This window comes from Hyaena hyaena, unplaced genomic scaffold (genome assembly GCF_003009895.1).
Source record: "Hyaena hyaena isolate Hyena2069 unplaced genomic scaffold, ASM300989v1 scaffold_80, whole genome shotgun sequence".
NCBI classification, from domain to species: domain Eukaryota; kingdom Metazoa; phylum Chordata; class Mammalia; order Carnivora; family Hyaenidae; genus Hyaena; species Hyaena hyaena.
The window spans coordinates 280361-306185 of NW_024080712.1; the positions used below are offsets into that span (position 1 = coordinate 280361).

Genomic DNA, 25825 nt, shown 5'->3' on the forward strand with positions numbered 1-25825 from the left:
TCTGTGATGTGAGAGGGCTTCACCGAAGGGTCCCTGGAGCCCTTCCAGCTCCTAACTGTCTGTGGTGTGTGCAGATTCCAGTTTGTCTAGTGGCTCCCACGTGGCCAGTGAGGTCAGTGCGGCATTCCTATCTGGGACAGAGCCGCGGGGCCGAGGACTCACATTACCACCCTCGGCACTGAACCAGACGGAGACCTGGATCGCCACGGAGTCTATACGGAGCGGAGCGGAAAATTGGCACTCTGCGGCGTTCGGAGACAAACCCTTGGCCCCTTTCACGTGCCCTAGTTTTATAGATTATGTAACCCACTTCTTTTAACTCCCGAGAAGAACGAAATGGACAGCAAAATGGCTGGCAAGGGGAGGTAGCAGAGACAGGCAACCTGAAATGAACGTTTTCAGCATCGAATTTAGCCCTTACAGCAGGTTTACCGAAACTCACCAGGTACCTGTCATCTCACCTGTTCCTTTACTAGCAGGAAAGAGTGTCTGTTGCCCCTTCTGTTTTCCCAGTACTAACATGGGGCTCTTTATCCACAGCACCAAGGATCATGGGCTCTTCACGTCCACACTGCAGCCTGGGCTCTGTCGCTACGGAGCGAAGCTGGCCTGCTGCTACGGCTGGAGAAGGACCAGCGAGGGAGCCTGTGAAGGTAATTTTATAAAAACTCACACCACCCTGTGCTCGTGTATGAGGCCAGCGTCCTTAGGTTTTTACCTGTGACACCATAAACCGTCACCAGATTGTCAGCAGGCTCCCCAGCAGAGGGACATCAATAGCTGTCTGTACCCAAGGTCCGGGTGCCTGTGAGATGTCTTCCCGTTCAAAACGTGGCTGACACCCTCACGCTAGACAGGATTTGCTTTAGGAGAGCAATCTTGTAAGTTACTTCTGTTGTTCTCAAATAGGCCGATATACTTCCTTCTGATTATTCTTTTTCCAGCTGATTTTGAATGAAATCTACTTTTTAATTATGAATCACCCAACCAGTAGGCTCCAGTTACAAACCAGAAAGTAGCCATTTACTTTATGGTTCTGTTACATTTTTAAAGTCCGTTATGCCCCTTTCTACCTGGTTTCAAGAGATATGTGCATATGGACAAACATTTTAAGTGTTTTTCTGATTCTTTGGCCTGGACTTCAGTCTAAGGAGCCATGATTTGCCTTGGATATGGTTTCTCAGACCCCGTGTTAGGAGCTCCCAAGGGAGGCCCCTGACCATTTTCAGGAGGGCTAGGGAGGACGAGGATTTGCGTACTTTTGTGTCACTTTTTTTTTATAAGTTGTTTTTATGTTTGTTTATTTTTGAGAGAGAGACAGACAGACAGAGCCTGAGCAGAGGGAAGGGCAGAGAGCAGGACGCAGAATCCAAAGCATGCTCCAGGCTCTGGGCTCGAACCCACGAACCACGAGATCATGACCTAAGCCGAAGTCGGACGCTTAACCAACTGGGCCCCCCAGGCGCCCCCTCTTTGCTCTGTCTGACTGTCTGTGATACCCCACAGTCGCAGGGAAGAGGAATCCAACTGACAGTGCTTCTAGCTGACTGTCCGACCTGGGGTACATTCCTTCAGGGCAGGACTCTGGTCTCACGGTCCCCATGTCCCTAGTTGGTGGCATATACCTGAACCCAAATCCCTTAATCTGTGCAGTAGGATAAACACACAGCTGCATGTCCCATACACTTTAGGTGTTGGTGTGCATTGAGCTGGATTATAAACGGTAAGGCACAAAAATCGTAGCTTATTTTTTTTTTTAAACAGTCCTGCCTTCTTTCTATCTCTGCCCCAAACTGCCCCTCTCTAGCTTGTTAAGAAATAACTGGCGGGGCGCCTGGGTGGCTCAGTCAGTTAAGTGTCCGACTTCGGCTCAGGTCATGATCTCGCGGTTCGTGGGTTCGAGCCCCGCGTCGGGCTCTGAGCTGACAGCGAGCTCAGAGCCTGGCACCTGTTTCAGATTCTGTGTCTCCCTCTCTCTCTGACCCTCCCCTGTTCATACTCTCTCTCTCTCCCTCTCTCTCCCTCTCTCAGAAATAAATAAAAACATTAAAAAATTAAAAAAAAAATAACTGGATAGAGCACAGGTGAAGACAGAACTTGAGAATAACTGAGATCATGAAACACTGGAAGGCACCACCATCAGCCTCCTGGTGACCAGATGACAAGAGTTTAAAGCTGCTAGAAAACTATTTGAAGGTCATTCTTGCCCACCTAAATCAAGAAAGTTAGAACATTCCCCTGGGGCTCGGTCAGTTAAAAAAAGAGGGTGGGGCCTCCCACTGTTTGGATTTCTAGTGTCACGATCAAGGACATTGTCCTGAGAATGTGAGAATGATGGCCTTGACCTGGGGCAAGGTGGGTAGCTGGCTGAGGCCCCACCTCCTCTGCCGTGTGGAGAGATTAATCCCTGCTTGGGAGGAGGAGGAGAGTAAACATGAAGGGTATGCTCAGTCCAAGGCATGCATAGAAAATTCCTCGTAAATCACCCTCAATTGGGAAAGGCCCAGTGACTCTCCTGTCCCCGAGAGCGGCATGTGATGCGGGAATGAAAGGTTGCCTATTCTTTTTCGGGACACAGCACATTTTTATTTGAAGCCGGTCAGGTGGAAAGGGGCAGAAACCACATGGAACACGATTTGGAATCTCTTATGGTCGCACAAACCCCAGCCCCTACCACTGTAAAACTTACCTATCTGGGGAATAAATGAGGGCGGGCTTTGGTTTTTCTGTAAGGTCTGTCCCGTAACTAAAAGCAGAGCACTTTGGCCGTGGCGCAGGCAGCCAGTCACGTTCTTGATGCTTTCGTGGACGATGTAACACCGCAGGCAGGAGAGACTTTAAAGCAAGATTTTTTTTTTTTTATTTTTTAACATTTATTCATTTTTGAGAGAGAGATAGAGTGCAAGTTGGGGAGGGGCAGAGAGAGAGGGAGACACAGAATCAGAAGACAGGCTTCAGGCTCTGAGCTGTTAGCACAGAGCCCAACGCGGGGCTTGAACCCACGAGCCAGGAGATCATGACCTGAGCCGAAGTCGGCCGCTTAACCGACTGAGCCCCCCAGGCGCCCCCAAAGCAAGACGGTTATGTGCAGAGGGTTCAAGTGCAGTGCTCACGGTGCATGCTTGGCCAGCCGAAGAGACCATCAGCCCCCTTGCTGCCCAAGCCCCATGTCCAGGTATTAAATTGCGATGACTTTTGTATCTGAAATCTAACTTGTATCATGTCCAGTTTGCATGGTCCTTCTTGACGGGGAAAGTCATCAGCTCCTTGAAGTACCAGGTAACAGGGTGATTAGCCCCCGACTGCCAGACCTCTGATTCCTAAGCCAGAGGGAGGGCTGAGTGCTGATCAGGTGAGAACGCAGGTCCACCTGCCCAACGGAGCCACACTCCCAGCCTGCCCTTCCTCCAGAGACCCCGACTCCATGCTGGAACTTTCCAGCTCTCGGCCTCTGCCCTGCCTAAATCTACTCCCGGGGGAGGACAGCTCAGCTCCATATCCTTAACCTTCAAATGTATGTCCCTTGGCACGATGAGGCGCAGAGCCGAGAGCCGTCTGTGAGCGCGTTCCCAACGAGAAGCTGCCGATGGAGGGGTCGGCGGGAGGGTTGAACGAGAACTTGAGCTCAAGTACATTTAACTCTCAGGCCAGTTTAGATGCAAACTAAATTGCCCTGTGCTGTACATTGGCTGTTCGGCTCACGGATCCGAAGCCACTGTAAATCGAAAACATCTCGTTGGAACTTGACCTTGGAGCAGCAGGGGTTCCTCACCATTTCTCTTGCGTTCTCTTTGGCAGTCGTCCTGCTGTCCTCTCTGGCCCACATTGGAAATGACTTTCCAGGGAGCCATCAGAGGCCTTCCAGGCTTAAAAAAAATACAGATTTGTTTCTCCAACATCTAAACGTGAAACTGCATCCCCAAGACCACATCCATGACGAAAGAGACGCTGGAAAGCAAAACTCTCTTTCGTCTCCAGGAGCGAAAGCAGTTTGTGGGGAAGCGTGTTTTCCTTACCGTCTCACTTGTGGTTTATTCAGAGCCATAAAATGTTTCCCATTCCGAGGCCCAACCCCTGTTACTTTACTTGCTATTCAAAACCGTTTGAGTGTCTGACACACTCATGACACTGCTAAACGCAGCAAGAGAAACAAGGATGACTGAGTCTGTGTTCTGAAGGTACGGGAGGCAGATAGTAGATGGAAGCCAAATATGTGTCTGATTATTTAATTAGTTGGAGCCTGATCAGCTTCATGGGAGAGGCCCGCCAAAGTTCCGTGGAATTCTCAAAGTTGAGTGGACGTTCGCACGTGGCCGGAGAAATCACTGAAGACTTCTGGAAGGAGGGCTCATGCAAAGTAGTCCTTGAAGGATGAGGAGGACATTAATCAATGGAGAGTGGGAAAGGGGTGCCCCAGGCTGAGAAGCAGCAGAAAGGGTAGATTAGTTATTTTAAAAACATTTTGTTGGGGCGCCTGGGTGGCTTAGTCGGTTAAGCATCTGACTTTCGCTTAGGTCATGATCTCGCGGTTCGTGGGTTCGAGCCCCGCGTCGGGCCCTGTGCTGACTGCCAGCTCAGAGCCTGGAGCCTGTTTCGGTCTGTGACTCCCTCTCTCTCTGACCCTCCCCTGCTCATGCTGTCTCTCTCTCTATCTCCTAGAAATAAATAAAACATTAAAAAATTAAAAAAAAAAAAATTTTGTTAATGTTTTTATTTATTCTTGAGAGAGACAGACAGAGCATGAAGAGGGTAGGGGAAAGCTAGAGAGGGACACAGAATTCGAAGCGGGCTCCAGGCTCTGAGCTGTCACAGCCTGACACGGGGCTCAAACTCATGAGCCGTGAGCCATGACCTGAGCCGAAGTCGGACGCTCAACTGACTGAGCCACCCAGGCGCCCCAGATTTATTAATTGTTAAATGCTTGTTTATTTATTTCGAGAGTGAGAGAGATTGCGAGCACGTGTGCACTAGCAGGAGGGGGGCGGAGAGAAAGAATCCAAGCAGGCCCTGCGCTGACAGCACGGGGCCCGAACTCACCCACTGCAAGATCGTGACCTGAGCCGAAATCAAAGAGTCAAGACACTCAACCGACTGAGCCCCCCAGGCGCCCCAGAAAGGGTAGATTTAGAGAAGAGCAGGCAATCTAGTTTGACCACAGTAGGGAACAGAGTAGCCAAGAGCACAAGCTAAGGTGGAGGCCAGGTCATGGTGGTACTTGTACTGTGTTCAAGAGGCGGTAAATATTCTCTGGTGATTTCTGCACGAGGCCCGGCATGATCAGAGCCGTGCTTCTGGAATATCGGTTCAGTGGCGCCTCTGACGTCTGATTTCCTAGGAGCAGAGCCTGGAAGGGGCTTCCTGGACAAATAACCTGTTGAGAGGTGCTCTCCGGGGAGATCTGTAAGGCAGCGAGGAAGCAGGGGAGGAAGCCAGGCCAAGATGTGGCTTCGAGAGAGGTCTACCTTCCGCTTGATCCCACAGGCTGCTCCAGGGCATTAACTGCACCACAACGTTTGTCCCACCCCTAAAAGCAGGGGCTGCGCTGTTAGACCCCGAGCCAGTTAAGCACGTGGTCACAGGACTGTGGCAGGGAGAAGCGGGAGACAGAGGGGCGCAGGGTAATCTCCCAGATATCTGCGGGCAGCGTGGTTCCCATCAGCTATAAATACCTGTGGGGTGAATGGTGTAAAAGGAGGAGTAGGATGTCCTAACCGATTGGTTTGGGGACAAGAGACAATAGAGAGGACTGGGATTTTGAGTCCAGGTAACTGGGAGAGAGATGTTGACTTTGACATTAACAAAGAATAGGGTCTGTGGGGTGAAGGGGAAGACCCTGGGTTCTTTGGGAGTAGGGGTGCTGAGAGCTTGGAAATCAACGGGAGGGGACGTAGGTAGCGTCCCTGGGTAATTGCTGAGTCAGCCCGTCGGGCCATTGCCCTTTCCTGGGCTCCTACTAGATCCAGACTCCTAACCCACCTCCTTTCTCTCTCATTCGTTATTTTCGTTATTCTTTTGGCCTCTCCCCTTCCTCTAGTTGGGATTTTTTCATTGTCCTTTTTTTCCCATCGACTGCTTGGTCTCCCTGTCTCCTCCCTATGAGCCGGACTCAAACCTCCCATCATCTTTGGCTACTCTTACTTGCCCCCGACCCAGGGGGACGCTCTAGCCTCGCTGTTTCTCCTGCCCCTTCTTTCATCAAACAAATATTTATCGAGTGCCTAATTTGCATCAGTGTCTGAATACGGACATCAAAAAAAAAAAAAAAAAAAAGAAGAAGAAGAAAAGGAAAAAAACGGAAAAAACAAATCCTGCCTTCCTCACACCTTCAATCTGTGGGCTGATCGTTTTGACTGATAACACACAGCTTTAAAAATAAGAGTTTGCTAGGGGCGCCTGGCTGGCTCATTCAGTTAAGCGTCCGACTTCGGCTCAGGTCATGATCTCACGGTTCATGGGTTTGAGCCCCGCGTCGGGCTCTGTGCTGACAGCTCAGAGCCTGGAGCCTGCTTCAGATTCTGTCTCTCTCTGCCCTCTCCTGCTTGCATGCCATTTCTCTCTCTTTCCCCGTGTCTGTGTGTCTGTCTGTCTGTCTGTCTCTCTCTCTCTCTCAATAGAAATCAACATTAAAAAGAAATAGAGTTTGCTCATTCCAAAGAAAAACAAGAGAGAACATATGCAAGAGAAAAGAGGTGAGTGACAGAAAGGAGGAGGACCTTGACCTAGAATTACTCTGGAGTCTCTTCCTGCCCCCACATTATAGTTCTTTTATTACATGCTCTTGTGTTTCCCTGCAAAACTATCTGGCTGTGGTCGGGGAGGCTTTGTAGTTCTTCGAATGCCACTTGAAGGCTGGCAGTGCTGACCAAAGTTAGGATAAACTTGGATAAACTTGCAATGGGTGGGGGCGCAGGATGGGGCGAGTGCTCTAGTTCACGGGCAGAGAACTCTCCAGCATCGCGAAGGGGAAAACAGAGTCGAGAGGAAGCACATCATCCTGTCTGTGTCCGCACGGATCTCTCTGCCGTTCGGAAGGCTGCTGGGATTGACGTGCACGCAAGTCTCTGCTGCCTACTCCTGCTCAAAATACCTTTCCTTCCCACAGCTTCGTGTGAACCTGGATGCAAGTTCGGGGAGTGTGTGGGACCAAACAAATGTCGATGCTTTCCAGGATACACCGGGAAGATGTGCAGTCAAGGTCAGTACCATGGGCCACCATCCTAGTACAGACCTGCCCCAGGGCCTTCAGCAGCAATGCAAGCCTTGCGGTGGGCTCTGTGATCTAGGACAGCGCCCAAGATTTTGTAGACTTTAACTAGAGTCTTACAGTGAAAGTGGTTTCAGAGCTAGATTTTTCAATCAGTCTCTTCTAGAAAAATGTAAACGTCATTCTGATGTTTTTGTTAAGATGCCAGATAAAAGGCCTTTTTTTCCCTCTAAAGTATTTTTTTTTTCCTAAAACAATTTTCACTGTGGGGCACGTGGGTGGCTCTGTCAGTTGAGCGTCCGACTTCGGCTCAGGCCATGATCTCACAGTTCGTGGGTTCGAGCCCCGCGTCGGGCTCTGTGCTGACAGCTCAGAGACTGGCGCCTGCTTCGGATTCTGTGTCTCCCTCTCTGTCTGTCCCCCTGCCTCACACTCTGTCTCTCTTTCTCTCAAAAATAAATATTTTAAAAATTTAAAACAATTAAAATAAAATAAAAACTATTAGTCAATTATCTAAAATTCAAATTTAGGGCACCTGGGTGGCTTAGCTGTTAAGCACCTGACTTCAGCTCAGGTCATGATTTCACGATTTGTGAGTTCGAGTCCCACGTCGGGTGAGCTCGGGCCCCATTTCAAATGAGCCCTGCTTCTGCTTCTCTCTCTGTCCCTCTCTCTGTTTCTCTTTCCCTCTCCCTCTGGGATTCTGTCTCTCTGCCCCTCACTCATTTGCGCCCTCTCTCTCTCAACAAATAAAATAAGATAAAATCCAAATTTAACTGGGCATCCCATGTTTTTATTTGCTAAATCTGGGCCCCTCACCCTCGAGGACATCTGGCAATGTCCGAAAACATTCGGGGGGTGCTACTGGCATCTAGTGGGTGGGGACCAGCCAGTGCAGACCCCACACGAGGAATGGCCTGACCCGAATGGCAACAGCGCTGAGGCCGAGAGGCCCTGGCATGAAGGAGGAGTCCCCAGGCCTGTGATGCGGTGGAGCACAGAGCAGCGAGCCACAGTCAGCTGTCCCCCAGGCTGCCCGGATCCTGGATGGGCACGTGGGGTCCCGGAGGAGGGCAGGCCCGCCCTCCACTCTGCCATCCCCAGGCCTTGCCGCCGAGCCCAGAGGTGAGCTACGGTCGCCGAGGCGGCCACGGGGCCTCTCACCCCCGCGTCAAAAATCGCGCTCTCCCACGTCATGATAGGGCGATACCCCCTCGCCACAGGGTTTCGCGCCGGCAAACCCGTCTCTCCCTCGTGTCTTGGATTCTGTATCAAAATGGCTTCGCCAGAGATTTGGAATAGAGAAGAGATTTCTCATGCTGGTTTTCCATTCCCAGTAAAACATTAGCGTCGAGAGAGTGGTGTAGTTGGCTCAGGTCTGGAACTGTCTCCGCCCACAGCCTTCCTGCTCCCAAGGTGCCCTGACCGAAGCCCATGTATATCCGTTAATGGCGACGGGCCTCAGCCCTCCGCTCTGCTGTGTTTCCTCCAAATGTGTCTTCCAAGCGACGAGTGAGTGACTCTGAGTTGGGGCCAGGCAATGGGGTATTTCTGCGTTTCCCATTATGTCTAATCAGCTTTTTCCAGTTCCCCCTTTTGAAGGGGTTACAATCCCTGCAGGAGAAGGTCAAGAGGGAATAAGCAACGGAGAAGGGCGTGCACATGCCCTGCTAAGTCGTCGGAAAATTCCCGCATAAGGTGCTTGTCAGAGGCCAAAGCTGCCACTTGTTTTTCAAGGATACACCTTGCCTATCTCCCTGCTGAAGTTTGGTCTTCTATAGAATTTGGTTCTTTTCTCCTTTCCAGATATTCCTTCAAGGAGTTAAGCCATGACCACATTTCCAAAGATAAGCTCCTCTCCTCATGATCGTTTTATTTTCCTCCTGTATCATTTTTTATTTTATTTTATCCTATTTGGTTTTTATTAAAAAATTTTTAAATGTTTTATTTATTTTTGAGAGAGAGAGAGAGACATAGAACACGAGCAGGGGAGGGGCAGACAGAGAGGGAGACACAGAATCCGAAGCAGGCTCCAGGCTCCGAGCTGTCAGCACAGAGCCCGACGCGGGGTTCAAACTCAACAGACCCTGAAATCACGACCTGAGCCAAAGTTGGACGCTTCACCCACTAAGCCACCCGGGTGCCCCTAGTTTTTATTTTAATAAAAATGTCATTCATTCTTAGTATTTAAATTCTTTTTAGGAAACACTGAAAAGCACAGAGAAGAAAGTCCCCCTCAGTCTGACCACGTGGAGGTGACCATTAGTAGCCTTTAGAGCATAGCCTCCGAGGCTTACGTGTCCTACAGTCTCACCGCCCATAGCTGCCTGCCAGAGTTCTCCCTGGAGGGGCGTCAGCCAAGACAATTTAGCCGATGTGGAGCTGCCCAAGATGACCACTGAAAGGAGGCTGTGCTGTGGGCATCTGTCATAGGCTGCCTGGAACAACACTAAAGGCAGACGTATCTAAATTGTATTTCTAGCTTTTGATTCAAGCATTGTGCCCACAGAATTGCACATACAGCAAAAATGTACCACTCAGTGAGTTTTCTTTTTTTTTTTTAATGTTTGTTTATTTTTGAGAGAGGGAGAGACAGAGTGTGAGTGGGGAAGGGGCAGAGAGAGAGGGAGACACAGATTCCTAAGCAGGCTCCAGACTCCGAGCTGTCAGCACAGAGCCTGACACGGGGCTCGAACCCATGAACCATGAGATCATGACCTGAGCTGAAGTTGGACACTTAACCAACTGAGCCACCCAGACGCTTAACCGAGTGAGCCACCCAAGCATCCCTGAAGATTTTATTTTTAAGTAATCTCTACACCAAACATGGGGCTCGAGCGCACACCCTAAGATCAAGAGTCGTGCGTTCTCCCGACTGAAGCAGCCAGGTGCCCCTTGCCTGACTTTTATGTATTCATTTGTCTTCTAGCTTCTTCCACACACTCTCACGTCTGTGAGCTTCATCCTTTGTGCTTGTAGCTGGAGTCTGTCCCGTCTTGTTGCTGTAAAGTGTTCCTTCGCGTGAGTGTACAAGTCATCTGTCCTTCCTTCTGTTGGGACATGTTGGGATTCTTTCCAGGTTGGGGCTGTTAAGAATAGCATTATCGTTGGGGCGCCTGGGTGGCTCAGTCAGTTAAGCGTCCCACTTTGGCTCAGGTCATGATCTCACGGTTCATGAGTTCGAGCCCTATATCAGGCTCTGCACTGACAGGGCAGAGCCTCCTTCAGATTCTATGTCTCCCTCTCTGCCCTCCCCCACATGCTCTCTCTAAAGTAAGCAAAGACGAAACAAAAAAAAGAATGGTGTTACTGTCGTCATTTTACATGTTTTCTTGGTGGGCGTACATCCATGTTGCTGTTGGGGAATCTACCCAGGAGGGGAATTGCTGGGTCATTGGGTGTATCTGCATCTAGCTTCAATAGATTGTGCCAGACATTTGTCCAAAGTGGTTGTGCCCACTGGCACCCCCTCCGATGGTGTGCGATTATCCTGGTCACTCCACACACTGGTTCATCCTTCAGGATCGATTTTTAATGATGACTGGAGAAGAGGCGGGTGAGTCATTACCGCACGTAGCCACTCCCGCCGGTGAGGGCCAGGGAAGCCAACCCAATCCTACATCTTGATGTTTCCCCATCCAGTTAACGTTTCTCCCTTTTCCAACTGCCCCGTGCAGATGTGAATGAGTGTGGAATAAAGCCCCGGCCGTGCCAACACAGATGTGTGAATACACACGGGAGCTACAAGTGCTTTTGCCTGAGCGGTCACATGCTCATGCCGGATGCCACGTGTGCAAGTAAGTTTTAGCAGCCACACTGCCCTCCGTCATCCTTTGACACTGGATTCTTGCCAGCTGAGCAATTAAAAAAAAATTGTGGTCAAAGAAATAAACGTGAAATTCACCAGTTTAATTAGCCATTTGAAACTGTACAGTTCAGCGGCATTTAGTACACTTACATACGGTGTTGTACAACTACCACCACTCTAATTCTAGCACAGCCTCATCTCCCTAGAAGGAAACCCTGTGTCCGTCAGCAGTACCCCCCGCCCCCAAATCACTAATCTGCTTTCTGTCTCTCTGGATTTGCCTCTTCTGGACACGTGCTTTTTAAAGAAAAAGCCTAACTGGGGTTATCTCCAGATGCAGGGTTGTATGGGATTTCTTCCTGAAAATAAGCACATTGCTTTAGGAAGGTGATCCACTGAAATTCTATCTTGGACGTCGCTTCTTCCCACCAACTGCCTTTCTCACGCCCCTGGCCCCATGCTCAGAGTCATGACTCTTGTTGGGAACATATTCAGATTCACATTCCTGAAAAGAAAAGCCCTTCTGTGATAAAGAGAAACCCACCTCCTGCGGAAGGGTAAAACAATATCCACTCGTTTATCGAGAGGGAAGGTTTTTCGGTTTAATGTTGCAACGGAGAGGCAGACCCATCCTCACTGCCCGCCTGCCCTCCTCCCCGCTTCCCCTCCTGCCTTCCGCCCCTCTCCCCACCTCCCATCTCTCTCTCCTCTGTCCTGTCCCCAGCAGACCTGGACTTTATGCGTTCTGCTAAGGGCCTCTGGTTACAAAGTCTTCCGGACTCCCTAGCTCATCCGGGGCCTTGCAACGGTGACCCAGTCCCGGCTGGCTCGTGGCTTGTGTCTCTCCTGGCGGCTCCTTGTGCTTTCCGTCGCCTCTGTTGCCAAGCAAGCTTGAGATAGAGCAGACATTCAAAGTCTTAAAAAAAAAATCCTCAGTATTATACACAGAAACCTACCAAAGACAAATATGTACATATATATTAAATATACATACATATGATATTATATGTTATATAATATGTAGCTTCATGAATTCTTATAAGGTGAGCACCCCTGTAACCACTACCAAACAGAACTTTGCCCGAGCCTCCCTCCCTCCCTACCCCATCATGGGAATTCCCTAGGCTTTTACAGTGATCACATAACACTTTTAAACAGATATATCCTAATGGATGTTTCTGAAACATTCCATGAAAGCCTAATCAGCGCCCCAAAAGAGGTGTCTTTTCCCAAATGGAAAGAAAGAATTAGGTAAATGTTGAAGACTCATTTTAAAGGACGACTCAAGAGAAGAGAGGATAAACTAGAAATGTTACCATGGGTAGGTGTTTGTCACATCCCCTCCGTATGTATCCTTTACCCACCTTGGTCTATTTCTGTATATGGAAGCTGTTGGCCTGTGCCTTCCTGTTTATAGCTCAGTGTCCAGGGAGCCCTGGGCCTCTCCTGATTTTATTTAACCGGGTTGCCGGCAATCTCTCTTGTCCCGCCGAGTGATTGACACATTACGGATGGTGGTGGATCAAGGGAGTATATTCACTGTACTTGCCTGCCGTAGACACTTGTGCCAGGGAAGTGCATTTATGAGAGGCAAGTTATGCTCAGCAACAAGTGACCGAAAAATCCACCCAAGGACCCGGCTGTGACCAAAGAGATATACCAAGAAGTCTGTTGGAGGGGAGGGGTCTTGGGCCACCCTTTGTTGCTGCAAGGGAAGCTGGAATGAAGACCCGTGACTGGCTTTCCAGCCTCTCCGATGGCTTCTGGGCAGCCGTCGCTCCTGCTCGCCACGTGTTTTAATATGGCCAAGTGAACGACCAGGTCTCGTGCCTTGAGCGACTCTCATTGAGGCTAGATGTGTACGGAGAGATCTCTAGAATGGATTTTTCCCCCCTAATTACTGAGACCGAGCCTCTCCACCTGAAGTTGCGTTTCAGCGTAGAGAGGCCAGCCAGGTGCCGTAAAGAGTGATGAGAACGTGCTAGAGAAGAGGCAGATGCAGTGTCTGGTAACCGAGGGGTGTGTGCCCCACCTACAGACAATCAAATTCAGTACACTGGCCCACCGAGACCCCACCTCGCCCAGATTCCATTTGGGTCTCAGACAATGACGCTTGTCCCATAATACGTCCCAGGGATTACACTAAACATCCCAGGATGCAGAGATCACTCCTCGGTAAGTGCTTTTTATCAGCTCGGGAGGAGCAGGCTGATCCTTGCCTACATTTTCAGACCCCCAGACGTGTGCCCTGACAAACTGCCAGTACAGCTGCGAAGACACGGAGGAAGGGCCTCGCTGTCTGTGTCCGTCCTCGGGACTCCACCTGGCACCAAACGGAAGAGTCTGTATAGGTAGACCAGCCTCTACTCCTCCTCTTCCCTTTACTGAATTCCTTCCTTTTCACTCGTCGCAATCCGCTCGTTGACTAGAGCGAAAGTTCCTGAAAGTACAGATTCATGCCCATTTCTGAGACGACTAGCCACATACACTCTAGACACTTTAGGATGTTAGAAAGAACACTTCTCTGTTATTCGGGGGGTGTCTCAGGCCATAGTGGACAAAGGATAAAGGTCATTTTATTTTAGTATATATACCCTGTATGTTTCACTTCAGTTACCATCCCACAGAAACCTGCTACTTACGGTCATTCAGTGAATAAAATCCCAAAGGCCGTTGGGCTCTCTTTGGGGTTCTAGCTAATATTTCCTACAAAGTTGTATTTGCTTATTTTTTTTTTTTTTTAGCTCTAAGCCTGTTGAGAATAGTATATCCCTTGTACACAGTTTAAGTGAGCAAGTAACCAGTTTCTCATGGTCTTTAAAGGTTGCTCTAAACTATATGAACCACATAGTCCAAAATCATTTCCGCTTGGAGGGATGAGCAAATTAAATCCATAATATGAGACGAGCAGATACAGCCATCGTTTATAACCTTGAATTTAGTCAAGTCTCAGGATTAGAACTTTGGGTTCTTGCTCTCCATTGTCTTATTTTGTGTCTTAGTCTCGGGTCCCCAGAAGCGGACTCTGAGCTGGTAGTTGATCTGGGAGGTGGTCTCAGGGAATGCTGGTTGAGGAGGAGGGAAGGGGAGGGCCCAGCGCAGGGTGAGTTCCATGAGCAGGTTAAATATCTGTGTCCTTCCTGGAGGCTGGGGAAGCTGCCTCCGCATCTTCCTTCTGCAGTGAGGGCGTGAGGGATTTATGCGTCAAGTTTCTTGATGGGGGAGCTGCTCCAGAGCATTGACCCCCCCCGGCACGCCCAGCCCGGCCCAGCCCGGATAAGGGTCATTGCAGAACGTGGCAGGTGCGACCTTAGGCAGGTAGCAAATGCCTAGTGCTGAGGGGCGATTGGGGGGGGGGCACCCACAGGGCACCCTCTGACTGATGCCACACTTTCTGCCTTAGCTCCCTTGTGAATGTGTATTATGTTCACTAACCAAACCGTATATACTCCTGGTCTGGTACTTACATTGCACGAAAGATACACAGAACAAGTGAGCTCATAGCATTAATAAAGGATCTCAAACCAAATCAGAACATTGAAAGAGTTCTTAATGTTTTTTTTTTAATTTAAATAAGCATATTCTTACTTGTTTACTGCAGTAGAAATACTTTTCAGTCAAGGTGCTGGACATTTATTCTAAATGTACATAACTTGGGGCGCCTGGGTGGCTCCGTCGCTTGGGCCTCCAACTTCGGCTCAGGTCATGATCTCACAGTTTGGGAGTTTGAGCCCTGCGTCGGGCTCTGCTGACAACTTGCAGCCTGGAGCCTGCTTCAGATTCTGTGTCTCCCTGTCTCTGTGCCCCTCCCCTGCTTGCACTCCGACTCTCTCTCTCTCTCTCAAATGAATAAACATTAAAAACTTTTTTAAAAATAAATGTACATAACTTGATAAGCTGCATTTAGAAAGTTCTGCCAAATAGGTTGCCTAAAGCAGTTACATACTTTAAAAAAAATCCCTGTAAAATTACAATTTTGGCTCTGCTCTTTGAGAGTAATCAGATGTAGTTAGATTCACAGGGTTTAGCGTTCTTCAGTAAAATAAGATAACATATGACAAGGCTAATTTGTGCAAACTGAATGCAATTTTCACCACCTCTGATTTGACGGGTGCCTTTTTTATTGAAAGGAAAGCTAATCTACATGGAAGTGGTCAGTGAGAAATGATTTTGGTCAGTCTGACACTTACGTAGTATCTTAAGAATGCCAAGGGAGCACTGAGTCAGCACGCGCCTGCATGTTTACCCATAGGTCCCAACGAACGACATAAAACATCTGCTCGATTTGATAGTGAACGCAAAGCCCGAGTCTGGCTATTTTGCTCTGCGTTGCAGAGCGTCGTCGGTAACCTGACTCTCAAGGGAAGGAGGGCACCCAGTTGTCTGAAAGTTCCATCATCACGTGTGACCCACAATTTCTGTTTAGGTGCAGTTTCAGGGAACCGTATCTCGGACACCTGGGTGGCTCAGTCGGTGAAGCGGCCGACTGCGGCTCAGGTGACAATCTCATGGTTCATGAGTTTGAGCCCTGCATCAGGCTCTGTGCGGACAGCTTGAAGCCTGGAGCCCGCTTTGGATTCTGTGTTTCCCTGTGTCTCTGCCCCTCCCCACCCTGCTCACGCTCTGTCTCTGTCTCTGTCTCTCTCAAAAATAAACATTTCTAAAAAGGAAACCACATGTCTGTGACTTGAGTCAGTGTCGCAGGAGCCTTGGAGGAGCATGCTAATGAGATCATTCTTCAGTAGAAGGCAGAATTTAACATGTGTATGTGGTTTATGGAAAGCGCCGTTACCGGACTGCATCGTGTGCACGATACAGTATACATGGCTGGGAAAGTAGTAATTCAGCCACCAAGTCTGTAGTGGGTATGTACCCAGGGCCCGACACCTCCCTGCCCCAGAAGAGCCAGGGTCTACCAGGACAGATGCGAATTGGAAGTAGCGACGTGGCAGAGAGAGAATGTGTCTAAGGCGAGATGTACGGCATGATAGAAACACATAAAAGGCGGAGCTGTGAGTGTGGTGAGGGCATCTAGAACACCCCCCGAGGGTATGATGCGAGCAACTGGAGTGCGTGCGCGCATGCGCAATTGGCAGGGAGAGTGCCGTTCTGGCTATCGCTGACACCTTCTGGTTCTACACCATAGATGTCGATGAATGTGCCTCTGCCAAAGCCATCTGCCCTTACAATCGAAGATGCGTGAACACGTTTGGAAGCTACTACTGCAAATGTCACGTTGGTTTCGAACTGAAATATGTCCGTGGCCGCTATGACTGTGTAGGTAAGAGTGAGTGGCACCGTCTGCCCTTTTCGTCTCCCCGACAAACCTCTAGTCTTCATCTACGGGCATTCTGAGGCGAACTCAGTCTGTCAGTTGAACAGTCTGTTGTTGACCAGTTTAACAATACAGAAAAGGTCCCGTTTTTTTGTTTCTGGCTTTGAGGGAAGTCTGATGAGATGAATTAGATGAAGCCAGGTCAGTCAAGGTCGAAAGTAAGGGACCTCAGTGGGTATCGTTTGTTCTGGGGGCAAATATCTTAAGGTGGTTTTTGTGGGTTAAAAATTTGGTTGGTTTCCTTTTTAATTTTTGACGTTCCAGCCATATATTGAAAAATGGAAACAATATAGCACAAAAGGAAGCCGAAAAAGGCCTGTTTGATCTTGATCTCGGAGCTCTGTTCATAGCAGTTTCCTCTGGGGGTGGCGTCAGACACAGGGGAGAAGGAGCGTCATGGTTCAAGCTCCAAATGGCCTAAGATGTTGGCTTTCCAGATCACCACTTTCTGATAAGATTCTGGTCTCAGTCAGCTATTAGCCTGATCTCTGTGAAAGAAAATATTTGGGCCCTTGGCAAAGGGATTCCAAGTCCAAATGAGCCAGGGACGTGGGGTGTTTCGGAGCCCTTGGGCACGTCTGCAGTGCCCTTGATGTACCTGGGACGGGGCCTGCCCTTCGGTGGAGAGAGATCTGGGCTCCCTGTAGACGCCTACTCGTGTAACACGTGGTGCAGACGTGTGCATGACCGTGAAGCTCGCGGCTGGGGGAAGACTGGGATTTCTCTCCACCCTGCATCCAGAGCGGCCCAGGACGCGTCTTGGGTGAGCGCCCCTCGGCCACAGTTGGTTCCAGAAGTTTGAACCGTCTTGTGAAGACTCCACAGCGCTTCACGCAGATCTTTTCAAACACAGAGGCCGTTCTCCACCGGCTCATCACCTCCGTGTTTCTCGCGGGTTTGGACCCCATAACCCGGTGCTGCTGTGTCCCTGAGAAGTAGCCCATTCCCAGGTCCCTCGAGGGTCCCACTGGACAGGGTGGGACCTCCCGTGGAGAGCTTCCAGGAGAAATCCCATCTTGTGATTTTAAGGGATTAAGATTAGCATCTGAGCTCTTTTGGTGGCTGAATTTAAAACAATGGGCTATTTTGTGTGCATAGGTCTCCCAAAGCGTGGATAGCAAGTCAGGTGCAGGAGAGGGCTAATGAACTTCTCGCTTGGGTGGGATTCGGCCAACTTTCCTGGTCTGGGTCCAGCAGACGAGCTCAGACCAGCCCGGCCCTGCTCCTGGCAGCCTTGAAACAAAATGCCTGGGAGTTCAGATGACGTCCGTGGCTCATAACCCACCTTCTCCTTTGTCGGTTAGGAGTTCCGAGCCCTTCCACACGTGGGATATATTGTCTGATGCTGTTATTTCATTCTGAATTAGATGAAAACGTGAAGCAAAAAACATAAACATCTTCTAGCTTTCAGCAGTAGTGATCAGCAGTCGAGATTGTGGGGGGCTGCATGGGGCTCCCCAGCTCCCTGTGTGCTGGCGTCGGGCAAAGCCTGGGCATTGGGAGATTTGACGGCATCCCGGTTCTCAGGCCCCACGTGGCTTGGTGGCAGGTGTTGCGGGGTCGGCCCTAGCGTTGCTCAAGTGCAAGGGATAGCCGGGCTTCTAGCAAGCCCGGCCGTTGCACAGCTGTTCACGGGAGCGTTCACATTTTTAGATATAAATGAGTGTGCTGGGAATACCCCTCCGTGCAGCCTCTATGCCAGCTGCCTCAATACCCAGGGATCCTTCAAGTGTAAATGCAAGCAGGGATACAGAGGCACTGGACTTCAGTGTTCTGGTAAGTGGGATTTGCTCCTGGCATCTTAGCCGCTCTCACTAGAGCCTTCTCTCCTTCCTCCCTTCATTTCTCTCTGTCTGTCTGTCTGTCTCTCTCTCTCTGTGCATGTGTGGTAGCGTGTGCATGCAACGTTCGAAAACTCCAACTCAGCCTTGTCTCCTCTGCTAACCAGACCACATCTTCAGTACTCACTGAAGTTGTGGGCGCTAAAGCTTGCAGAGCAGCAAAGGTTCTGGATTTCTGTCTGCTCACAATGTACTCTCAAAGGCTGAAGAGAAGATCTAAGGACACGTGGCGCTGCGCTCACGTCGTCTGCCGAGAGAGGGTAGGTGATGGGACAGTAACAAGCAATCCTCAAATGCCGGTGGCTTCGAACCGCAAGCTTGTTAACCACATGAATCAGAACATCTTCCAGAACACACCGCCAAAAGGCAGTGGGACGAAGCCGACGGCGCTTTCTCGGTTATCCTCAAACCTCGGTTCACGCTTTTAGCAGAGTCTCATTGCCTTTGTGGGCGAATTCCTTACTGCATAGGCGCTAACGTCTTACATTGATGAGCCAGATGTAGAACCATAAAATGTCAGCGCTCCCGTCAGCTAGGACACCAACAATGGTTTGTTTCTCACTCGCGCTGCGTGTGAAGAGAGTTGTCGGGGTGTTTCTTCTCCGTGGGGTCCCTCGGGGAGCCATGCTGACAGAGGCCCCATCATCTTCGGGTGCCACAGTACCGATCGAAGCCCTCGGGGTTTGTCAAGGCAGGGAAAGAAGCGTGGACAACCACACGCCAGCTGTCCATTCACTCATACGTGGCCCTGCCGTGTGTGCGGAAAGAAAACCAGAAGTGACGATGAGTGGCCGCCATGTACTGTCCTGGCGAAAGTGTCTCATAATGTTTGAAGTCACCTAGGTTTACCCATCCGGTCTTGTCCCTTTTATGTTGTAATTAAACAAATTTTTTTGATGTTTATTTCTTTTTGAGAAAAAGGCCGAGCGCGAGCGGGGAGGGGCAGAGAGAGAGGGAGACACAGAATCCGAAGCAGGCTCCAGGCTCTGAGCTGTCAGCACAGAGCCCGACGCGGGGCTCAAACCCACGAACTGTGAGATCATGACCCGAGTGAAGTCTGACACTCAACCGACCAAGCCACAGAGGCGCCCCGGTGTGGTCGCTTTCCACACTGGCTCATCGTGTGTCTTGATCTGTTCACTGCCCTGACTCCATTGTCCTATATACCCTTAGCAGGCTTCCCACGTCTTCCACACATCTGGCTTCAAGTTGTGCCTTGGCCTGTCTCATGTCCTTAAGTGGCCAGTGCTCCTGATGACACGGCGGAGCAGCCGCTCTGTGATGGCAAAAAAAGAAAGTGTCCGCACCGTGGTAGACATCGAGCCCCACAGCCATCAAAGTTCACAGTACCCCGGGGGGCTGTGGTTGAGTACCACTGGAGGAGAGTGTGTACAAAAGAATGTAGCCAAGGAGGATGAGTCTGGAACTCAAATTCCCTGCAGAACCGCCAGAAGAACTGGGCAGCATTTCATCTGGAAGAAACAGTAGGGAAAAGTGTACGTGGCGCCTGTAGATATTTAAGGGATGTGAAATAAAAGGGACTTCTGAGGCGGACTGGGAACAGTGGGCGGAGGCTGTGTTCTCTCTTCAAGAGGCTGGCCAGGTACCTGGGAGTGGAGCCCGGAGCCCTGCCCAGCGGCCCGTTCACCATGCAGGCCTCCAGGCCTGGCTCTCTGAGGCCTTCCTGTACCGGGCTGGGTGGGATTACACAGCTACTCAGTCGCCAGCCACTCGGTGCTGTGGTTTCTAACCTTCTGTGCACAGGTGCTCATGATCTCCTTCTGGAACTTTCTCAAAGACACAGGGAGAGAGAGTGAGAGCGGCTGCCTGTGTGGGACGTGCGTGGGTGGATCAGGAGGAGGGATGCCATAACCTGGAGAGGCCCCGCAGAGACGAAATGGAGTAGATCAGCTTTTCGTATTGCATGATGGTCAAGCGCTCCTTCATGCCACCGAATCTGAACACTTATCATCCAGACTCACTTGTCAAGGGCCGTTTGGTGCAATGGTCACCAGCTGAGGCTCAGGACCTAGGAGAGCCTGACTCTGACTTTGAGCTCTGCCCTCTACTGGCTATGACCTTGATTTTATTTATTTATTTTTTAATGTTTATATATCACTAAGAGACAGAGACAGAGAGCGAGCAGGGGAGGGGCAGAGAGAGGGGGAGACACAGAATCTGAAGCAGGCTCCAGGCTCTGAGCTGTCAGCACAAGGGATCCAGGCCTGGCTCTCTGATGAGACCCAGGGACCACCTCCCAAATAAACCCTCTGCACTCAAATCCTGTTTCAGGTTCTGCTGGGGGCTGGGGGAGCCCTCGTGAAGACAAGTACCTCTCGAGTTCATTGTGAGGTCTGGCTGAAGTAATGTACGTAGAGAGTTTGGTGCAACTGAGCATATAGTAGATGCTCAACTAAGTTAGCTGTGGTTATTGTTACCGAGTCACTTCAAGTGGCTGTTTGTTAAGTGCCTGCTGCGCCTTCTGAAATCCTGTAGAGGTAGGATGCACAAATGCTGTGCACACAGCATTGATACGCCTCAGGAGAACACTTGTTTCGGGAGGTGAGTAACCCACCTCCCCCCGACCCCGGCTCCAGGCCCAAGAATCAAAGCAAGAGCTGCCCGGAATAAGCCTGGAATCCTCTTCTTTCCGGACCCTTGAATTGCCCTGAAACCGCAATGTGTTACTCACGTCCCAGTGAAGGCACCGTCTCTAAGCACACAGTTGGAAAGCTGTTTGCAGCCCGCGGTTTATTATATTGTCCCACAGCGCTTTGAAATTCTAAATCCCACATCAGCACAAACAGTTCTGATGTCAAGAAAACTTCCATTTTTCGTTGCCCATCCAACGTGAAGCATATTTCTGGGCAGAACACATTTTTCTTTATTCTTTGAATCCTCAGACTTAGCGCCATGTTGTGTTTGAGTCGTTGAAACCATGCATTTTGATCCTATCCATTCTGCAGCCGAATTATGTCTTTCGTCTCTCACTGGACTGTTTATTTAAAAGAGAAAACGATCTTTGGGTCATTCACCATATGACTGGCCCAGCCTTTGCATTTTGCTTTGATTCTCTGTAAAATAAATAGCCTCGTCTCTGTTGAAAATCGATCTTAACAGGCTCTCAACACATACTGCGTAAAGGATGGTCCAAAATTCACTCTTAAAAAAAAAAAGGTTACATATTTACTTAGCGTGAGCAGGGGGAGGGGCAAAGAGAGAGAGAATATCCCAAGCAGGCTCCAGGCCGCCAGTCAACGTGGGGCTTGATCCCATGAACCGTGGGATCGCGACCTGAGCCAAAATCAAGGGTTGGATGCTTAACCAGCTGAGCCACCCAAGTGCCCCCCAACATTCATTCTGAGTTGCCTAGGAAAGTCCTACAGACAAAATTGAGAGAATCACATCCACTTAGCACCCAGCATTCAAAAATATTATATTGTAAAATACATTTATAGACACTGATTATAACATACAGCATCGGTGGAGCAGCTTTTATTATGCGTCCATTGTGTTTGCGAAAGCCCAGGCCCCAGGCTGTAGTACAGAAGAGGAGGTGGTAGGCAGTCCTTGTGCACATATGCACCCAGAGGTAGCAGTACCCTAAATGTAGACGTGTGTGCTTTCTCCCTGTTCTAATATACGTGAGTATTAAGAATACACTGTGAGATGGTGTGGTCTTAATTTGAGACACGCGCCAGTCATTCTAGGCAAATCTAAGCTTTAATATTAGCCGACTTGGTCATGAAGTCAGTTTAGGAAAGGGCGCTATGTCATTTTGTTACCAGGAGCATGGCTTCTGGAATCCAGTCACCTTGGCTTGATGATCGGCTCCCTGGCCTCCTACCTGTGGACTGTGAACAAATGATGTGACCTTTCAATGCTTCAGTTTCCACACCTGCAAAATAAAGATAATAGTATCTAGGGCCACGGTCCGTGGAGCGTCCAGCTATGGTTTAGGTCATGATCTCACAGTCTTGTGAGTTCAAGCCTTGCATTGGGCTCACTGCTGTCAGCGCAGAGCCTGCTTTGGATCCTCTGTCCCCCCCTCTCTCTCTGCCTCTTCCCCACTTGTGCTCTCCCTCAAAAATAAGTAAATGTTTTTTTAAAACCTTTTAAAAAAAGTAATAGTATCTGGCCCTTAATTTTGTTTTGATGATTACATGAAATAATCCTCACAGAATAAGTAAATGTCCATACAAAGGGCTTGGTTCCAGCCCAGAATTCAGTAGTTGTTCCCATGAAAAGCAGTTTTCTGGGTCATTAGAAATGTGCTTCTGGTTTAATTCAATTTATAGATGGCATATTCGAGAACATAGGCATTGCTACAATAGGCCATTCCAACTTTAGTCTTTTAGCTATCACATAAACGTTCGAAGTTTGGAGGTATGGCCTAGAAAAACATTTTTTTTAACCCAGTAAAAGATTTTAAACATCCTGGTGATGAATTTTAAAAATAATAGCAAATAGGCCAAATACATGATGAGCGCTAATCTTAGTAATTGACATGTATTGGCGAACTTAAACCTCACAAAAGCCCTATTCTTATCCCATCTTAATAAGCGGGGAAACTGAGGCAAAACAAGTTAAGAATTGGTCTGAGGCCGGATGACCATGATGACCAGAGGATGCAGGAGCTAGGAGTCAAACAAGAGAACCGGGCCCCAAGCCTGTGCGCTTACACACAGGATAGGTGTGTCCGTGACCCAGGGCTACCCTGCGGGGATGGAGACCTGTTGGGGGCCCTCCCCGACAAACCCCGAGGCTGTGCCTTTCTGCCATCCCAGCCCCTTCCTGTTTTCTGGGTCATTCGGTGCAGTACCTTCCTTGCGCATGATTCAGCCCCTCCTCCCAGCACTGTGTGCAAAGCTCAGATGAGAGGAACCATTTCTTCTGCAAGAGAAGCGAGAATCTGAGACAGATTCTCGAAGCCCAGGGGAATGAATGTCAGAATCCTAACACTCCTCAGCAAGATATTCTCACACCACAGCGATCTTCTCTAAAGTTGAGAATTTCAGGTAGGTGGCAGTCTTTGACAAAGTGGACATTTTAGAGGAATCGCCAATCTCCCTCGAGAAATTGTCAACTTCATTTACAGAAGACTCGCCTTGATTCTGAAAACTCCGGAATTCCTAGGTTTCAGGTCTGCGATCCCCAAGCCTGCTGAAGCCCACCTACTGTAACTGCTTCCACGTTTGTATATTCTCAAAAAGATGATGCATTAATTGAGAAAGTTTAAAAGAATCGATCACCAGTTATGTCACATTTGAAACCATAATAACCTAGGTAAAGCCACATCTGTCCATTCATGCCCCAGCTCTCTTTTTACACACTAAAGGAGTGAAATTGTTGATACCGCAAAGGTTGTGCTGGTGTGATTTTTTTTTTCCAGTAGGCAAAATCGAAACTTCAACGTGGGAACTGACAGCAGATGTTTAGCTTTGCCTGGTGTGGGTTGAAACCCCCTTCCGATTATTTAGGAAGGGTCCTTAGTTTTGTGTCGCTGATTACATCAAGGACATTTCCAAGGAATGGGTGTTCCCTGTTAATTTTTCACGTGATGCCTTAGAAAAAAGTTCAGGAAACTGTCGACAGGACCAGACACTGGGGCCTCCAGAGGAAGTCCGTATGATCGGCACCTTAGAATCCAAACTTAACATGCAACCTCTTGCAAGGTAGCTGAAATGGGCCATCTGAAGGTCAGGAAAATGGGTAGTGATGCATTTCTTGGATTAGTAGAAGTTGCTTTCCAACCTCCAACGCGTAACTACAGACTGTCACGTTGATAAATTGTTAGAACGTTTCATTGAAAAGGGAAACGTAGCTCTTGCCAAAACAGCCTTAGATTGATTTCAAAGTGAAAGCAACGTATTCATTAAGAGCATATATATTGTCAAAGCATTGTTCTTTCTTCTGATTATCCCAAATATTGTAGGCTTCTCCTTATTTACTTTTCTACCATTTGAATCAGCCAAGTGATGGAGAAGGTACTGGACAGAAGAAGAGAATAGAACTTTGTCAAGAAAAATATTCTAATAAAATCCCCATCCAGTTCATTTTTATAGTTGTCTTTATAGGCACTGAACTTGATGTCTACTCCCTTATTTCATTTTCCTCCAGACTATGTCCAAGTAGTACAATTGAGTAAATTGGATCAGGTGTTATTAGATCCTTTCTTATCTAGTCTTAGACTGGCACATGGCTAGATAGTTTATAAAAGGACAATATATTTGATTTTAAAGATCAGTGTTTTCAGCTCTTTGAAAATTACCTTCTTACAACAAATACTATATGTTTGCACGTATAGGAGGATGAGGAGGAACTTAACGGAGGACCGCAGGGGAGAAGAAGGGGGGAAATAGTGGGGGAGAGGGAGAGAGGCAAAACTTGAGAGACTCTTGAATGCCGAGAACAAACTGAGGGCTGATGGGTTGGGGGGGAGGGGAAGGGGGGTGATGGGCATGGAGGAGGGCCCTTGTGGGGATGAGCACTGGGTGTTATATGGAAACCAACTTGACAATAAACTATTTGTAAAAAAAAAATGTAGAAAAGATGAAAAAAAATTACCTTCTTACATCAGTTGGGTATTCTTAATTACCACCGGTCGATCCCTGGACAAGGGGCGTGCATCTTCAGATTCTAGATCTCAGGGAATTTGAACCAGCCTAGAAAAAAATAGCACTTACCCCTAAAGCAGGAATAAACCTACCGAGCAGATAGGACTAGAAAAGGAGTCAGTCACCTACTTAACCCACAAATTCTAACTCTGACCCTGGGGAGCTCACTGATTTGGGGCAAGTGACTTGTCTCTTCTGTAAACAAAGGTGTTGGGCTAAATGACCATTCTTCCTGCGTTCTTCTACACTAACATTCCCCCCACCCAGCCACCCAGAGTCATCGGTCCACTGAGGGGTAAGAGGAATCAGCCTCGAAGTGCAATTCTTTTATTTTAATTTTTTTAGAAGTGCGTTTTTAAGGCAACTTAATTTAATGGTGAGAAATTAAAAAATGAACATAAGATAGTAAATATAGAAGCCACCTTTCAATATTCAATAAGTAAAGTCATTTCACTTTAGATTCTCATTGACTGAGGTGAAGAAGTTCAAAGGGGGGAGAGGACAGGGAAGGAAAATTAGGTATGTATACATTGAACCATAAATCGTCATTTTTGTAGGTTACCAATGGTCTCATTATTGGCAGTTTATGTGGTTCGACCTATTGCTATGGTTGTAAACCTTGAACGTCAAATTTGGACAATTCAGTAGGGTTGGCCGGACAGCACCGCTTTGAAGAATACCGGTGTGAATGTAGAAATCGCATAGGACCCTGGAACGTCCTTTGCTTTGGAGTCTGTAGCCCACCTTGGGAGGAGCGGGTATTTCACTGCAGTAGTCTCTGAAACAAGAGAAAAGTATGTCCTCTAATGAAAAATAGGTAAGCCATGACCATAACATTGGAACTGCTTAAAATAGATGCAGATACGGTTCTTCCTAGAATATCAAGTGGTAGTGGGGGTGCCTGGCTGGCTCAGTCAGTAGACCATGTGACTCTTGATCTCAGGGTCATGCTTTCAAGTCCCACGTTGGACATGGCGCCTACTTAAAAAATACGTATTATAAAATATCAAGCAGTAGGCC

At 48.7% G+C, this 25825-nt stretch overlaps 1 protein-coding gene across 1 annotated transcript in view; it reads left to right on the plus strand.

Annotated features, from left to right (window-relative positions):
- Positions 1 to 520: 520 nt before the first annotated feature.
- Positions 521 to 25825, plus strand: part of EGFL6 (EGF like domain multiple 6) — a 36719-nt gene continuing 11414 nt past the window's right edge. Inside the window, exons 1-6 of the mRNA XM_039233935.1 lie at positions 521 to 653; positions 7103 to 7195; positions 10882 to 11001; positions 13244 to 13363; positions 16159 to 16293; positions 18001 to 18123. Of these exons, the coding sequence (XP_039089866.1) occupies positions 521 to 653; positions 7103 to 7195; positions 10882 to 11001; positions 13244 to 13363; positions 16159 to 16293; positions 18001 to 18123 (724 nt within the window). The remainder of the gene's footprint in view (positions 654 to 7102; positions 7196 to 10881; positions 11002 to 13243; positions 13364 to 16158; positions 16294 to 18000; positions 18124 to 25825) is intronic.